The following is a 19,361-nucleotide window of genomic DNA, read 5'->3' on the forward strand; positions in this document are numbered from 1 at the left end:
CTTCAGGATTGTAGTGGACACTGAATACCCTAGCCTAGCTATCAATTTCCCTATGTAATCAGCAGCAGCTAAACTTTCCCTCCTCTCACTAAGCATGCATCTTCCGAATGAATCGAAAATGGATGCTGGGAGGGAGGTTGGAGGGTGTGGAAGGGAGGGAGTGCTGCTGATTGGCTGTAATGTGTCTGCTGACCGAGAGGCACAGGGTCAAAGTTTGCCCAATGATGACGAATAGGGGGCGGATCGAACTGCGCATGTGTCCGCCCGCCGCGGCGAACGCGAACACGCTAATTTCGCCGGGAACGGTACATCACTAGCAGCCAGTATTACTGAACTGGACATGCTTGGATTGGGTGAAAAATCTTAATGTTTCTGTAGCACTGTGTTTGTATTAAACAGACAGTGGAACAAAAAGTCTCTGGAGTCTTCTTCTATCTAGTGCATCCCACCTGAACTGAGAAATAACATTGGTTCAATTTTGCCCAGCCATGTCAAACTTCCCCTATGGCTCTTATCTTGCTGGCCTCATTGATTTCTCCCTGCAGATACTTGTTGGCACTGATGTGTGGGACAGTATAGGATAATGTTGCTTCCTTCATGGGTAGAATGGTTGAAAGCATTTATTTTATAAATTCAAAGCATAACATTTCTGTTCACTTATTTTATTATGTGGCATGTTTTTTTCTTTTTTCAACACTATATTTTTTTGCAATTATACATTAACCCCTTAAGGACACATGACATGTGTGACATGTCGTGATTTCCTTTTATTCCAGAGGTTTGGTCCTTAAGGGGTTAAAGGACAACTGTCACTTGAAAACGAACTTATAATATACAGTTGTAATGAAATTTTTAAACCCCCATTGAAAATCAGGTTTATTGTCAACATTTACAGACTTTCAGCTGTAAATCAAACAAAAGCAATTGAAATAGAAACATAGAATTTGACGGCAGATAAGAACCATTCGGTCCATCTAGTCTGCCCAATATTAGAAATACTTTCATTAGTCACCGGCCTTATATTAACTCTAGGATAGCCTTATGCCTATCCCACGCATGCTTAAACTCCCTAACTGTGTTAACCTCTACCACTTCAGCTGGAAAGCTATTCCATGCATCCACTACCCTCTCAGTAAAGTAATGCTTCCTGATATTTTTAAACCTTTGCCCCTCTAATTTAAGACAATGTCCTCTTGTTGTGGTAGGAAACTGTTTGGGGAGCTGCTGTACCCAAGGGAAGAGGAGTTGTTTGGTGGATATGGCAAATCTGACCAAGGAGAGCACTTGGTTAAGTTGATGGTATCGTAGGATGGCTGATATTTTTCCTTCTCTTGAGAAGCTTTCTTCCCCATCTTTTCGCAGTCTGTCTTCTGTTTCCTGTTAGCCCCCTTGGGCCTGAAGACTTTCATCTGGCAGCTTGCCAAGTGTAGGTGTTCTGTGTATTCAACATTTTGTGTATTCAACGTGTCAAACTGAATCCAAAATGGAACACCCTTCTCGCCGCCATGTATATGGGGAATGAACTCTGTGCTGATGCAGTGCACCTGAATAAACGTGAAGGGTCTTTTCGTAGGGTCCTACAGGAATTCCACAGTATTCAGCTGAGTGGTGCTTGCTTTGGGGTCCAGAATACCAACTGACAATGTGATGTCAAATAGCTCAACACAACAAATGCTTCAATTGGTTTCCCCAAATTCAACTGAAAATGCAATTTATTTATTTATTTTTTTTTTTTATTTTTTTTATTTTTTATTTTTGCAGTGCAATGAGATAGTACAAACAGTCTTGAGGTGCCCCGACAGCATTCCTCAGGCATTTTCCTCGCTGAACATGCAGGGTTTTGATTTACATGCACAATTTTATAATAATATGTTATAAGTAGGCAAAGTAGTTAAAGCATTGCAGTATCGACTTATAGTGTAGTAATAACACGAGTTGTACAAGCTTATAATGCTGGTAAGTTACTCAGGCTATTGCAGTGAAGGATGGTTACAGTAGTAATTTAGGTAAAGCTTATACTTAAACATTGAGAAAGGTGGACTATGAGACCAGCTTTTTAAGTGCTGTGTGCGCCTAGATTAGTCTAGCTAGGGTAAACAATGATTAGTGTAGGAGACCGATGGTAACAAATCGCAAGCAGCTCAACACTAAGTGCAAGTAAGTCACGCTAAGTTATCTGGCATTTAAGTTAAGCAAGATCACATTTTAAATTCACTCGTAAAAACAATAATGCTTATTGGGGTTATTGGTCCCGGGGAGGGGGAAACTAGAAGAGTACTATGTCTGTAGACACTATGTGGAGACGGATGGCGGGAGATCGGTAACCTGTAGTAAGTCCCAGTCCGTGAGAGCAATTCACCCGATGCCTGCTAGTATCAGGGTACATTCCCCAAGAAGCGTGTGGTCAGGGTTGTGCTTTGACCGCCGGATAGGTCCCTTGGGGCTTGTTGCGGTAGTCTCCTGCTCGCAGTGGTTGTCGCATGGGTCTGAGTTGAGACCGGAGTTGGCGGCTCTGTGCAGGCAAGGTAAGTCCTCCCCTCCGCCCCAGACCATCAGAAGGGCCGACATTTTAAATCCACAGGTCCGGCTTTCACTAGGGGCCGAACCTCTCTCCCTGATGGAGTGGTAGGGGGTCCTGGTGGTCGGTTGCTGAGTGCGGCGGCGAACCCTCCTCCAATGTGGGTGATGTCTCGGGGTAGCGCCTCGATTGGCCTTCGGCCTGGTTAGGCCAGTAGTAGATGGCACAGGCTTTTGTGGTTTCGGTGGGCCCGGGGAGGTCCCCCGTGTCTCGCAGCTCTCACCTCTCCGGTCAGCTTCCCGTGGCCGTGCCGGCTTGGTCGTGCAGGGATATCGCCGAGCTTTCAAACGCTGTGGTGGTGTGGGTGGACACAATTTGCTCCGCAGTTTCCGCCAAAACACTTGGAAGTGTCTGTCCAGGCGGGTGAGTATGTCGTTGAAGCGCGGGAGTATCGTTTCCTCTGCCATTATGGTGGAGCTGCTTGTTTGTGGGTTTGGTTTTGCTTCTGCTCCCCATGGTTTCGTAAGAATCAGCTCTCTCGGCGCGGGCAGTGTGGTGGAGCCTGATCTGTTTGGTCTCTGTCTGGCTGAATGACAAGCTGCCGCCATTTTGGAGGCATCTTCCCCCGTTTTGCTAGGAGCTGCTGCGGGCCCATGTGGAGGGTGCCGGGTGTGGGGCTCTCCGGCTGGCGGGGACCGGGATATCCCCCACCGGTCCATAGGGGGGGGAGGTACGGCGCCGAGCTTACTGATTGCTTCGTGCGTCTGGCGGGAAAGCGGCCGCCTTTCTCCACCGTCTCCCTCGGTAGGCCCTAGTCTGCCGATGTGGTTCTCGGTCACCCCAGACATTGAGTTTGGTGTCTCTGGGTTCGGGTCGGTTTCCCCAGTCCAGTAGGCCCACTTGTAGGAGGATGAGCGCAGGTTAGCCCGTTTTATTCAACGTTTTGTGCTCGGTGCCCAGGAGCTAGTTCAGAGCACGTCTGCCCTGTTTGCTAGTCAGGCCCCGCCCCTGAAAAATGCAATTTATAATGATTTCTCCAGTCTCAAATTATTCAAACTCTTCATGGCAAACATCTTTATTACTTAATAGAGCACCCTTTTGCTGTTATGACCTGCTGAAAATCGGATGCATAGCCAGACAACAGCTTCTGACAGTGTTCCTGAGGAATCTTAGCCCATTGCTCATGATGAGCAATGATCTCCACTTCAGTAATATTGTTAGTTTTACATGATGCAACCACCTTCTTCAACTCCCACCAGAGATTTGGGGATTACATTTCGTGACTGATAGCCACTGTAGAATTTTCCAGAACTGCTTCTGCAACGAAGCTTTGGTGGAATGTGAGGTATGCTTGGGATCATTGTCTTGTTGGAAGGTCCAATAATGGCAAAGCTTCAGCTTCCTCACAGACAGCATGACATTTTCTTCTAGGATTTCCTGATACTTCAATGAATCCATCTTGCCTTCCACAGGCTGCAGGTTTCCAGTACCAGAGGATGCCAAACAGACCCAGAACATCACTGAGCCACCACCATGATTAACTGTAGGCAGAGTGTCCTTTTCAGCGTCCGCTTCATTCTTTTTCCTCCACACATATTGCTGATCCATTGGGCCGAAAAGTTCCAGTTTTGTTTCATCATTCCCCAGAACAGAATCCCAAAACTTTTGGGGCTTATTTATAGGATTTTAAGCATACGTGGAAACAAGTTTTCTTGTGCTTTTTGGGTCAGTAGTGATGTACGTCTTAGAGTTCTGGCATTGAAACCTTCTTTGTTTAATACGCGCCTTAGAACAGCAGCTGGATGTCTTATGCACTGATGAAAACGCGGATTGAGTTGAAACGCGTCTGTAAGACTGTGACTCTGTGTGTTACCATATGGGACCTGCACAGTTACTATTTTAACTTTTATTTATAATAAATTTATTATTTTTTATTTATCACTTTGCTGCTGTTTTTCCTACTTCTGGGGGATACCATTCAAGATTCTCCACAGAGCCTTCTGAGGCACCCTTGGGCATCATATACAGAGCCTGGCACGGCTCTGGAATTTGTGAGTGTATTCAATCACTTCCACATTTCTTTTTTCTGCATATACAGGCTATACTATGTACTATTTTTTTATCTTTATAGGTCTTTATATGGAACATATCCTATACGTACCTGTACATGTATAAGTATTAATATTGCCTGTTCTGATACACAGGGAGTGGTGTGTGTATTTGGCACTTGTTGCTTTTAGTACCCTCTGTTATTAATACGCGCCTTACTCTGTTCACTGAAACCTCAGTTCCTGTTGCCATTAGGCTTACTGCAGGTCTTTTGCAGTCACTCAAGGTTTTTTTACAACCTGCCTTACTTAGAAATCTGGTTTCAACCATTGATAGCTTCCTGTTACTGCTCCGTCCAGGTAGTGTAACCACTGTTCCTTCAACTTTAAACTTGCAAACTATGTTTCCAATGATGTCTATAGGAACACTCAGTGCCTTCACTATCTTTTTTATATCCTGTTCCTTGTTTGTGAAGGGATGATCTCTTCTCTTAACTTTGTGGACCATTCTTTAGACTTTCACTCAACAAACCCCTAGCCAGTTCAGGCATTTTAAGTGTTCCAGCTCAAGCACACCTGGTGCAACTAAGGATGCCCTTGATTGGTTTCATCAGGTACGCTTGAGACAACACCTGTTTTGCATATTTGTGCTGTTGTGAGGGATTCTATTCAGGGGGTTGAATAATTTTGAGACTGGAAAAATTATTAGAAGTTGCATTTTCAGTTGAATTTGGGGAAACCACTTAAAGCATTCGTTGTGATGAGCCATTTCAATTGCTTTGGTTTGATTTGTTCATTGCAAAGAGCTGACATTCTGTACATTTTGACAATAAACCTGATTTTCAGTGGGGGTTAAATAATTTTGATTACAACTGTAAAATCCATCTATCGAGTTTAGAAAGGAAATAGATTTTTTTTTACTAAAGTGTATGTAAGAAAATGAGAAACTCATTCCTACATTTAATATATGAGAGGATCCTTCAGCTACAAACATGCACCTTGAGTCAGACAGTGTTTGAAAACCAAAAGTTACAGGGTTGTTTACTAAAGTGAAAAGTCAAAGTAATTTTTTTATTTAAGGCCAGAGAAGCAAAACTGAAAGCGTGGCCAACTTAGAGAATTTTTCCAGTTTGGCTATTTTGACCTTAAAGGGACTCTATAGGCACCCAGACCACTTCATCTCATTGAAATGGTCAGGGTGCAATGTCCCTGTCCCCATTAGTGTTTTAAGACTGCCTCTAATGGCTGTCAATCAGACGGCCGCTAGAGACACTTCCTGCTTGCTAAACAACTGTTTGTAAATAAGTTGTGTGTTCCATGACAGGAATCCTTTAAAGGGAGCTTGTAGACAACAAGTTCATCTTCAATTAAGTATGGATATATTGGAATGTTATTCAGAATCATTTCAGACCACTATTAAATTGTTTTGCTGTGGTTTGTTTTTTCAGTAACATTTGAGCTTCTAATTTTGCTGAAACAAACACAGCACAGCAAAACAAAAACACAAACACAAACATACTCCCATTTGGCTCCACACTAGCAATACAGTCCAGAGTACAGTACTCTTATGAGTTAATTTAATGCTGCCACAATAACTCCGTAAGGAGAGAATGTATAAACAAAATACCACTAGGTGCTATTACTCACAAGTACTCCCTCAAGTACCAAACAATCATTAAATATATCAAATAGAGAATGCACACTAGATTCACTAGAAAGAGTTATGTAAATACTTTAATAAACCAATAATTGGTACATTAAGCATAGAGCAAAATTACAAAGTGACAATATAAAGGCATAACAAAGCATACAGTAATAATTAATGGCTAATAAGGCAGAAACACAAGCCCCCAATACCCCCAATGTTTCGGCACCTACTGTCTGCCTTTTCCAAGGGTGTTGCCAGTAGGTGCCGAAATGTTGGGGGTATTGTGTTTCTGCCATATTAGGCAGTAATTACTACTGTTTGTTTTGTTATGCCTTTATATTGTCACTTTGTAGTTTTGCTTTATGCTTACCAATTTTTGGTTTATAAAAGTCTTTGCATAACTCTTTCTAGGGATTCTAGTGTGCATTCTCTATTTGATATATTTAATGTAATGCTGCTGCGTGGATTTGGTGATCTGTGTGTAAAATAAACCGATACAGCAATGCTGCTCACAGATGTACCCTGGCATATCTCATTCTTCGCTCCATAAACCTATTTTCTGTACTTGTTTGCAGACATGAGAGTTTTCATTGCACATTGGTAATTCACATTGGAATCTAATTTCTGTGTTTCTTCTTCAATGTAAGAGAGAGAAAAAACACACCGTAAAACCATGTTTTTACATTGTCCGTAGAAGAAAATCTATTTGATATTTAGACGTGGTGTAAATTTCTAATTATAATTGATGGTTGCAGGTGGCTTGCTACTCATTACAGTATAATACACAGAACTGCGCTATGGAAGATCCAAAGGATTTCTTGATTATAATTATAGTAGAAATCCTATACCTATACATATGTAGATTGATAGCAGACTTTGCAACATATTTATGCAAAGTTCTAATAGATGATTTTCATTCACCCAGGCAGTACTTGTGTATTTTAATCCATCTTTGAAAGGGAACATGCCTCTGGCATTGAAGGGGTGAAGGTCTGTTCCCAACAAGACCATTGAAGCTGTTGCTATAGTAACAAGCATCACTTTGCCTTTAGAATGGCCCACTTTCTTCTCTTGTCCTCACCATAGCCACAAACCTTTAATGTTCCCCTTGTGTGACGTAAGTACTTTATTCATAACATAACTAGCTTTTACTGCACTGGTATGTACTAGAAGCTGTCGGACAATAATCTGACCTCCACAAGCAAGGCATAGATTAATCAACGAATCAATTTATGTATTAATCTGTAAAAAAAAAAAAGTTATTATACTACTTGAATATACTATTTTCCTAGAAGGTATAGTAAATACAGTATGGATAAATCAGAGGATTCTGTAGTTTTGAGTGCCTAAAAAGTTTGCTGGTTTAGAGGACTGGGCAAAAAGGACTGAGCTGACCCAGTGATAGCTGAAAATGTCCAAGGAAACTTGCAAACAATTTCTCAATGGTCAATTTGTGACAGCTGCGATTGAAAATTCTTGGACCACTTTGATTTCTGTGGAAGGTCAGTGGTTGGTATCCCTTAAGAATGTCAATCAGTAATCAATGTGATGAAGCCCGCTTGGGTTAGTGGCATTAATGAATTTCCCAAGGTTCCTCTGAAGTTTTCAACTATCTTAAAATGTATCTATAGTATCGTTTACAGCTACGGAAGGTGTGTAATAGACAAAGTCTGAAATGATGCAGAATAAAGTCCATCTCAAAGAATTCATGAAAACAATAAACTAGGAATTGGGGGTTTGTTTCCTGGCTGCAGAAATGTTGAGCAAGAACTATCAATGAACACTTCTACCTATCAACATGATTCGTCCTTTAAAAACTTGCTCATACGGGGCGGAGCCAGCGCCCGAGCGAGCAGGACGCGTTTGGGACCAGCTCCGTGTCTTAGTGCGGCTGGGGACGACAAAACTCACGCTTCTCGGCTCCAACTGCCACAGACTATTCCCCGACGATATGGGGAAGAAGTCCAAGAAGCTGCGCTCGGACCCGGGCTCGGGTTCCCGAGATATCGGCACCTTTATGCGCACAGCCGTGCGACATGATGCCGCCAAGATGGCGCCCGCTGAGGCCTACACACCGCTGTCGTCGGAGGAGGACAGCAGCACAGCAGACATCTCCCCTCCACCGAGGAGGCGAATAGAGCCACAGGCTCATGCAGGACCGGAAGACTCAGCCCCATCCACTAAGGCTGACATCAAAGCCCTAATGAAAAACATGTTATAACTGACTATGATTCTTATAACTAGCTATATTCACTCATATTAAATAAATGGGACCAACAATACACATATTCAAAAAGTATCCGTCTGGACTTCAAATGCTTGAAGTATGGGTATATGTGACAGAAACAGAATAGTCAATAATAGCTCAGATTGTCTGGTGCTCGGTATAAGACACACAACTAGCACCAGACATTCTGCACAATTATTGGTGATTTTCTGTTTCTGTTACATATACCTACAAGAATTTGAAGTCCAGGCGGCTACAATTGAGAATCTCTCAAGCATGTTTTGGGTTTATTGAACTCAATACTTGGCACAACCTGCATTGTGTTTATTGTTGTTCTATCATACTACGAGTTGAAAGAGAACTGCAGGAATGGAAAGGGATTCAAAGAGAAGAAAACATCTTAGCTACAAGATAAATAATTGCGAGAAACTGGAAACAGTGTGTCTGCCGCTTATTGACTTATGTTGTTGAAAGGGTTAGCCACAACCAACTTTATGAGAGATGGTCATCATCATGATCAAATATCGGTCGTTATACTGCTATAGGGGAGACACTGAATGGGTATAACAAGCCCACAATATCTGATGACATTGGAATCTAAAGGCTGCATTGTACCCATTTCAATGTGTATATTTTTGTTATGATTACTAGTGTGTTAAGATTGTATGGTGCATTGTGCTTTTACATTTCTGTGAAAACGGAACAATAGTTCTTATTCTTTTTCTTTAAATGATTTTATTCTCTTATTTATGGTATGTTTATCCATCTTAATTGTTGTCCGCTTTGTCACTTTTCTCATCTATTATATGGATTGTCATATTTAGAAATACTTATATACAAACGCATAGAAACAACAACAATAATGATAAAATACAAAAAAGGGAGAAAAAGAAAGTATGATTAATTGATGGCTGGAAGGATAGAAAGAGTGTGAGACAGAAGATAGTGAAAGAGAGGCTCCTGTGATAATGGTGAGCTATGTTTCCTGTTAACCTCACCAATTGATAACAACTAGGCTGATAATCAGAAAGTGATATCAGTGATACTCACACATCAAACCTCATGTTCTGCTTCTCTTCAAAGAAATAGTCCAGCACAAACTTGCGTACAAAGTCTGGGTTCAGTGTGTTGTCAATCACCTCGGTCCGTCCGAACTGTGCAAGAGAAAAAAATGTCACAATGCGTAGACATCGAAATGGTTAAACTTCAATTCTAAAAATGGACATCGCAATATAATAATACCCAAAATATTTATAGATGTAAGAGAGTGGATTTTCTGTTACATACTACAAAGCTAGATTCTTTTGGTTTTTATGAGGATTCTGCCCCCACACTGGATATATTCCAGGCATGAGTTATAGTCCTGCCTAAACAGAGAATGGACAGTGCAGATTGTGCTAGCTGGGCGTTTATCTTTAATAAACCTTGATATATCAATCTTATTGTTCATAGATCAAGATTTATAAAAAAATTATCCTTTGAATAAATATCACTACAATTAATATAATTGCAAACGGTGTTTATTATATATTTGTTAGCATTCTGTAATTTATGTTATATAACAGGGACTCTGTCTCACCCACATTTTCCAACAAAACACTCAGTACATATAGATTTAGAAAAGTCTAAAAGAGATATATACTATTTTAGTTTGGTATGCCCATTCTATAAATGGATAGCTGTGGTATTTAGCAGAGTATGTAGCTCTGTGTTTGTTAATAAAGTTATTTGTATTGTTTTAATAAAGTTTTTTTTTAATTGCGCACATGTCTAATGCGTCCCAGCACTGTGACGAGGTTACATGCAAAGTCGGGCCCTGGAGGTGTGCCCAGGTAGTACAACTGGCACAACCATTTGGGATATTTATATAAAGCTTCTGAGGAAGTCTGTACAGACAGCAGACAGTTGCCATTAGAGCTGCTTAGAATAGTTGTTCCAGATAGATTCTATAAAGTGAGGAACTAGAGGACCTACATACCTTGTGTTGACAAGAGGACTGTGCTGGTACTTTTCAACTCATTACACTTTGAATTAAAAAAAAATAAAATAATGTTTTTTTTTGTGTATTTGCATATTTATTTTATTATTGGTCTCAGCAATAAATGTATTGTGCCATCATCTCTTTTTCTTTCTTGCCTCTGTTTATGTGACTCGTGGTTTAGGAATATCCACTAAACAGCAGAGTTAGGCCTGTTGAATTTTGGCTGAACTGTGTGTTTTGGTCTCTTGAATACTGTCCGAAATCAGATGACAAGACAAAGAGGACAATGCGTATCAGTCCTTAGAATGATTGGGCTGAATGCAGGATATCAAAAGTAAATAAGGAAAACCTGACTCAAGACAGGGTTCCAGCCAGAAAGCAACAATATAGGTCAAGGTCAGGAGTACAGTAAGCAGAATAGTCAAACAGGCCAAAGTTCAATACCAAAAATGAAAAGGTAAATCTGTAAACGCCTTCTTAAACACACTGCCTTGTGAAGGCAGTCAACTGTGTCCTAAATTTTGCCTCTAAATTCTACTGATTTTGTTTAGTACTTTCTGGGCTAATTTCAAAAATTCGTCCCCAAACACATTTTGGCAAAATACGCAAATTTCTAAACATGCTATTTCCTAAACATTTTAAGGGAGCATTCAGAACACGGAGAACCCCGACTGTTTCCCACCCATGGAATTTGTATCATTTTTCTTTAGACTGTACTAAAATATCGCATCTGTGTGTGTTTTGAAACCATTTGCAAATATTTTCAGAAAAACATTTTTGTTCAGTGTGTGAAAATTACAGCTTTTTCTATCAAGTGCAGAAAAAAAAGTTGAAAATATATTTACAATATGTCCTGTTCTATTTATAATTTGTGTAGATTTTTTTAAAGTTCTATTTAATCATTAGCATATTACATAAGCAGCAGAGAGCTAAATTACATTTTTAGAAGGCCTTATTGAGACCAAATTTTTTTTTTTCTGCAACTCTATTCTGGCGTTGCCTGTGCTGCGTACAAAATAAGTTGCGAATAAAGTAGTTTCAATTGTGCTTCTTTTGGTTCACATCTTAATGCAAACAATGGAAGCACAGAGGCAAAAATAAGACTGTGCAATGCTTAGTTTTACAGCATCTTTTATATAAATTTTCCCTACTGTGCTCTGAGCTACAAAAAACACGCAATATCTCACTCATTAGCATATTAACCGATTGCTGTAAAAACTGGAGGTTATGTCTAAGTTTACTGGACAGTTAGTTCATGACAAAAGTGCAAATATTAGGCCCGGTTGTAAATGTGTCTATTTCATGATAAATTCTGTAAGCCTGTTGATAATTCACTGTTGATAATTCACAAGGGTCTATTCAAAAAACTCTAAATGCACATGCAAACTGCACAATTTGGAGAAAATACCCTTACTGGACCTAAAATTGCCATTCTAGCAAATAAGGTAATTAAACCCAAATGTGCCATATTTAGTTTTTGCTAGAAAAAAATTAGCATACAATGAGCATACAATTCCGTAATATATTTATATATAGTTATCAAATGCTAAATTGCCCATGATTGGCCCATAAGTAATTTGCCTAATTAAAGGTACATTTTACATGTTCACTTTGTATTTGTCTAGCCGGTCAACTTAAAGTAATACAAATTTAATTTGCTGCTTGCCAGTGACAAGATACTTATTACTAATGAAATAAAATAAAAATAATCTCCTGGACACCCTATGAACCAGGGGGTCTAACATTATGTTCCATATACATTGCAGGCTAATTTGTGGTATCAGTGTTAATAAAGTTAATAAACGTCAGCACTATGCCCCAACCACTTGTACGCTAATCAGTAGCCTCGGTAGAGTGTTACTTTAAAGACTGCAGAAAGCTTGCCATGACCATCTTCTTGGCGCTGTACAAGTTAAAGGAGGTGCTTAGCATTATCAGTGCCAGGGGAACTTGGCATCATCCTGGCACTGTTCTATTTATAGTACAAAGTGCTGGAATGAGCATTATGTAAAATATTTCACAGACATCTCTAGTGTACTAGCATACTTGACTACCCAGCCTAAAACAATTCTTGCAATTTGAGGTTTCTGCAACATCTTCTGCAAATTGATTTATTTTTGTGAGATATGTTTCTAATGCATTTTTCTCATTGGCAGGCTAGTGACAGCGTGAGAGCATCAGTTCATACTCTCAGCCTATCACTGGCATCCATGGAACGTCTCTGCACTGAAGCCAGGGCTGGAGGAGGAGGCAGAGTGGTCAGGAGGATTGTGAACATCATTCCGAGCATTTTTGGGGTTAAACTGTATGTAAATGGTTTAACATTTTAAGGTAAAACAGCACTCAGGACCCCCAGGCACATTGCCCATTGGCCTATGCCATTATGCATTGCAGGCAGTGGCAAAACTAACATAGAGAGGGACCTGGCGCAATAATTGTTTTGGGGCCCCCTATTGCAAGCGTGGCCAAAAGGTAGTGTCCCATCTGTCAAAAAACACAATGCTTTGCCAGCTGGTGAACTAACGTGCACATCCTTGCAGAGTTGTATTTAGCACTGAGCAGTGTTTGTGTGCTTGAATGCAAGTATGTTTTTGAATGGAGTATGTGTGATTGAATGTAGGGGTGTGTTTGGAGGTAGTGTTGGCGTTTGAAGGCAAGTGTGCATTTGTGTGTAGTGTGGACTTTTGATGCAGAGGTTTGTTTATATATATAATATTGGTGTCTTAATACAGAGGTATGTTTGTATGTAGTTTTGACATTTGAATGCAGGGGTGTATTTGTGTGTAGTGTTGGCGTTTGGATGCTGAGATGTATGCACATATTCATACACACACACACATAAACAGACACACACATACACACACTACCACACATGCAGGTACACAGACACACAGATACAAACACTGACACACAGGGCCGCCATCAGGGGGTGACAACCGTGACTGTTGTCACGGGCCCGGCGGCCCTGGGGGGCCCGGACTGCTCTGGCAGTCCCGGGCCCCACTTTCCCTCTCTGCACACATAGATGGCGAATATCGCTATCTATGTGTGCAGCCGCGGGCCCCCGGCTCCCTGTTACCGCAGAGGGGGCCCAGGCCTCCAGCCTCTTCTCTTCTCCTCCCTGCTAATAACTCTCGCGAGACCCGGTTGCCATGGCAACGCTCCACGGGTCTCGCGAGAGTTATTGGAGGAGAGAAGAGGAGAAGCTGGAGGCCTGGGCCCCCTCTGCGGTAACAGGGAGCCGGGGGCCCCACCATGCCACCGGACCACCGGGGATGGAATCTCCCCCCTCCCTAGACACAGGTAAGCAGGGAGGGGGGAGAAACAATTTAATTAATTAAATTATTATTATTTTTTTTTTTAAATAATGTTAAAATGACCCCCCCTCCCCCTCCTCATTGCAAATTTACACACACACACACACACTACATACACTGACACAACACACACACACACACACACTACATACACTGACATAACACACACACACACTACATACACTGACAAAACACACACACTGCATACACTGACACAACACACACACACACACACTACATACACTGACAAAACACACACACTGCATACACTGACACAACACACACACTACATACACTGACAAAACACACACACTGCATACACTGACACAACACACACACACTACATACACTGACAAAACACACACACTGCATACACTGACACAACACACACACACACACTACATACACTGACAAAACACACACACTGCATACACTGACACAACACACACACACTACATACACTGACAAAACACACACACTACATACACTGACACGACACACCACACACACACACACACTACATACACTGACACAACACACACACACTATATACACTAACACAACACACACACACTGACAAAACACACACTGCATACACTGACACAACACACACACACACTACATACACTAACACAACACACACACACACACTACATACACTAACACAACACACACACTACATACACTGACAAAACACACACACTGCATACACTGACACAACACACACACACTACATACACTAACACAACACACACTACATGCACTGACACAACACACACACACTACATACACTGACACAACACACACACACTACATACACTAACACAACACACACTACATACACTGACACAACACACACACTGCATATACCAACACAACACACACTGCATACACTAACACAACACACACTCTGCATACACTGACACAACACACTCTGCATACACTGACACAACACACTCTGCATACACTGACACAACACACACTGCATACACTTACACAACCCACACTTTGCATACATTGACACAACACACTCACCGCATACACTGACACAACACACACACCGCATACACTAACACAACACACACACCGCATACACTGACACAACACACACACCGCATACACTGACACAACACACACACTGCATACACTGACACAACACACTGCATACACTGACACAACACACTGCATACACTAACACAACACACACTGCATACACTAACACAACACACTCTGCATACACTGACACAACACACTCTGCATACACTGACACAACACACACTGCATACACAAACACACACACTGCATACACTAATACAACACACACTGCATACACTAACACACACAGTGCATACACTAATACAATACACACACTGCATTCACTAATACAACATGCACTCTGCATACACTACACACTAACACACTCACTGCATCCACTATACTGACACACACTCTGCATTCGCTACACATTACCACACTCTGCATTCACTACACTAACACAGACTCTGCATCCGCTACACACTAACACACTCTCTGCATTCACTACACATTAACACACTCTCTGCATTCACTACACTAACACACTCTCTGCATTCACTACACTAAGACACTCTCTGCATTCACTACACATTAACACTCTCTGCATTCACTACACATTAACACACACTCTGCATTCACTACAAATTTACACACACACTACATTCATTACACTGACACACTCTGCATTCACTACACCCTAACACACACTCTGCATTTATTACACACTAACACACACTCTGCATTCACTAAACTATGCACACACTCTGGATTCACTATACTGACACACACTCTGCATTCACTACACTAACATACACTCTGCACCAACTGTACACACAGCATCCACTACACAAACATCCTGTATTCACAGTACACACACTACATCCACCACAAATTGAAACATTCTGCATTCACTATACACAGACACTGTGTCTAATACACACACTACATCCACTACAGACACTGCATCCACTAAACACATTTCATCTAGTACATACAAACACTACATCCACTACACAAACACACACTACATCACTGTACACACACTACATCCACTACACAAACACACACTACATCACTGTACACACACTACATCCACTACTCAAACACTCTCTGCATTCACTACACATTAACACTCTGCATTCACTACACATTAACACACACTCTGCATCCGCTACACACTAACACACCCTCTGCATTCACTACACATTAACACACACTCTGCATTCACTACACATTTACAAACACTCTGCATTCGCTGCACTAACACACACACTACATTCATTACACTGACACACTCTGCATTCACTACACACTAACACACACTCTGCATTCATTACACACTAACACACACTCTGCATTCACTAAACTATGCACACACTCTGGATTCACTATACTGACACACACTCTGCATTAACTGTACACACAGCATCCACTACACAAACATCCTGTATTCACAGTACACACACTACATCCACCACAAATTGAAACATTCTGCATTCACTATACACAGACACTGTGTCTAATACACACACTACATCCACTACAGACACTGCATCCACTAAACACATTTCATCTAGTACATACAAACACTACATCCACTACACAAACACACACTACATCACTGTACACACACTACATCCACTACTCAAACACTCTCTGCATTCACTACACATTAACACTCTGCATTCACTACACTAACACACACTCTGCATCCGCTACACACTAGCACACCCTCTGCATTCACTACACATTAACACACACTCTGCATTCACTACACATTTACAAACACTCTGCATTCACTGCACTAACACACACACTACATTCATTACACTGACACACTCTGCATTCACTACACACTAACACACACTCTGCATTCATTACACACTAACACACACTGCATTCACTAAACTATGCACACACTCTGGATTCACTATACGACACACACTCTGCATTAACTGTACACACAGCATCCACTACACCAACATCCTGTATTCACAGTACACACACTACATCCACCACAAATTGAAACACTCTGCATTCACTATACACAGACACTGTGTCTAATACACACACTACATCAACTACAGACACTGCATCCACTAAACACATTTCATCTAGTACATACAAACACTACATCCACTACACAAACACACTCTGCGTTCACTATACACACTGCATCCGCTACACTAACACACTCTGCATTCACTGCACAAACAGTATCTAATACACACAAACACTACATCCATTACACACATTCTAATTCACTTACACTATACACACCACATTCAGTCCCGCATCATTGTCAGCGGACTAGGTAGGGCGTGGGCGGGCCCGGGAGGGAGGGGTCGGGGAGGGGGGGGCCAGACCTTGTGCTTTGTCAGGGGCCCCAAAATTTCTGATGGCAGCCCTGCTGACACACATGCATGCCGGTACACAGACTCACAGAAACAAACGCTGACACTCATACAAATACACAGATACACACACTGACACACATGCAGATACACAGACACACAGAGACAAACACTGACACAGATGCAGATAGAAAGGTACAAACAAAGACATAGATGTACACACTGACACACATGGAGCTGCACATGAACACGTTGATACACATACAATATTACAGGGGCCCGGTCGCGCTGTTATAGCATTGCAGTGCAGGGGTAGGATTATGGGGAGGGTTAGGGGCAAGATTAGTGGTAGGATTAGGGGTTGGATCAGGAGAAACGGTATACATGTGGTGTATCATTGTACTCAAAAACAGAAGTGGGGAAAAAATGTGATGGAAAACCCCTTCCACCTGAAGTCTGTGGATAGTTAATGCAATGTTAAGCAAAAATCTGCACACCAGTCAAGCCATAAGACTTGCTTTTCCCACAAAAATCACAAATTTGCAGTGATGTTACTGCGGCAAAGGATTTTATTAAAGACACGGAGGCTCCTATTATGCATATCTCTTTCTTTATTACTCTCAGCAGCAAAGAAATAGAGATAAATAAAGAACTGAAATGAACAAAAAAATACAGTGCTCAAGCAACCAATCACATAACACAGGAAGTGACTATAATATGCTTGATGCACCCACAATCCCCCTCTTTCTTTGCTGCTCTCAGACCAGTTAAGTACATATTTTTCTGCTCTGTGTTTAATGATGATTTGTTTTTGCTTAACTTGCTTGTGTTTTTACTTATTTGCTCCTTGTGATAGCCCTTAGGCTTATTAGGAGCCTACTGCTTTTATTTCCCTTTCGTGATATTATTTGATTCTTTGCTTTTTTCCCCGGTGGTGTGTTCCCCCGGGTGCTGTTACCGGCGCGTGCGGCGGTACCGCCGCCCGCCCTATCCCTTTTCCACCGCGAGCCGTGGGTGGTCGTGGGGAGTCTCTTCACCCGACCCTGCTTGGGCACACGCCGGTGAGCCTCCGCGTAGCTCGGCGGCGGCTCCCGAGCGTGTGAAGGTCGGGCCGCGCTGCTGCTGCGTGCGTGCCCCATCCCCCACTCTCTCCGGCTGTCTCACCTCCCTGCCTCGTGCGGCGGCCATCTTCTACCTCCCGACCTCGATCTCTGGCGGGAAATTCATGCAGACACCCTGTGTCTGCTCTCCCCTCTCTGGACACACCACTGTTTAGGTATTGTGCTGTTTTTCTTTGTTTATCCATGCTTATGGGATATATGTGATTTGTTATTTATTTCAATTGCATTTATTCCTTCTCTACTATACTGTCCCTTTTGGGTTAATAAACCCTGACCCCTTTTTTTATTATTTTTTATTTTTACTGGGTACTTATTTTCTGTCTCTATTTTTTCTTACAGATTACCTGTTCTTATTGCCCTTAATTTTTATTCCTCAACTGCAATCATGCAGGATAAGGGTGATGGGCCTGAGGGCCACATTGATGAGTTCCATCAGGGAGTTCCTGAGGAACAAATCGTATCTGAGGAGTTCCAAGCCCTGCTGGACTCCACCATGGCGTCTTCTCTCCAGAGAGTGCTTGCCTCCGCTATGGGGGCTATGTCCTCCTCTTTTTCCCAGACTCTGGCACAGTCCCTTTTGTTGCCCCAGGTGGCTACCCCTACCCTACAGGGAGCGGGTCCTGCCCCTACCCCTGCCTCACCTGCTGCCCGTAAGGCCAAGGTGAAGGTCAAACAACTCTCCTCCCACTCCATGACGCAGGTTATTCCTGCCCTGACGGACTCGCCTGAGGCAGTCACAGATGGTGCGCTACCACCGCGCAAAAGAGCCCCTGGTCGGGCAAAAACGACCAGATTGTGGAAACGGGCTAGATCCCGTGAAGAAAGGTCAGAGAGCGACCGGAGTGAGGAGTATGACTATGAAGAGGTGGATTATGCCTCTTATGATGTGACCAGCTCAGAGGAGGGAGCTCCCCATGCCGTAGCATCCCGTACTGGGGGCACTATTCCTGCTCAGGGTGTTGCTGCCCAGGGGGCGAGCGGCGGCGCAGTGCTTCTGGATCTGCAGGGTAACCCCCTGTTTGATCCGGATGACCTGCGTCATCCTCGCTCAGCTGAGTGGGAACCACCCGAGCATATTGCCCATTATATTGCGCACAGGATGCGCACGCCAC

The 19,361-nt window shown here is 42.3% G+C and overlaps 1 protein-coding gene across 1 annotated transcript in view; it reads right to left on the reverse strand.

The window, feature by feature from the left end:
- Nucleotides 1-19,361, reverse strand: part of CPNE9 (copine family member 9) — a 367,849-nt gene that overhangs the window by 252,647 nt on the left and 95,841 nt on the right. The window contains exon 5 of the mRNA XM_063426739.1: nt 9,492-9,595. Within this exon, the coding sequence (XP_063282809.1) occupies nt 9,492-9,595 (104 nt within the window). The remainder of the gene's footprint in view (nt 1-9,491; nt 9,596-19,361) is intronic.

This window comes from Pelobates fuscus, chromosome 7 (assembly GCF_036172605.1).
Source record: "Pelobates fuscus isolate aPelFus1 chromosome 7, aPelFus1.pri, whole genome shotgun sequence".
Lineage (NCBI taxonomy): Eukaryota > Metazoa > Chordata > Amphibia > Anura > Pelobatidae > Pelobates > Pelobates fuscus.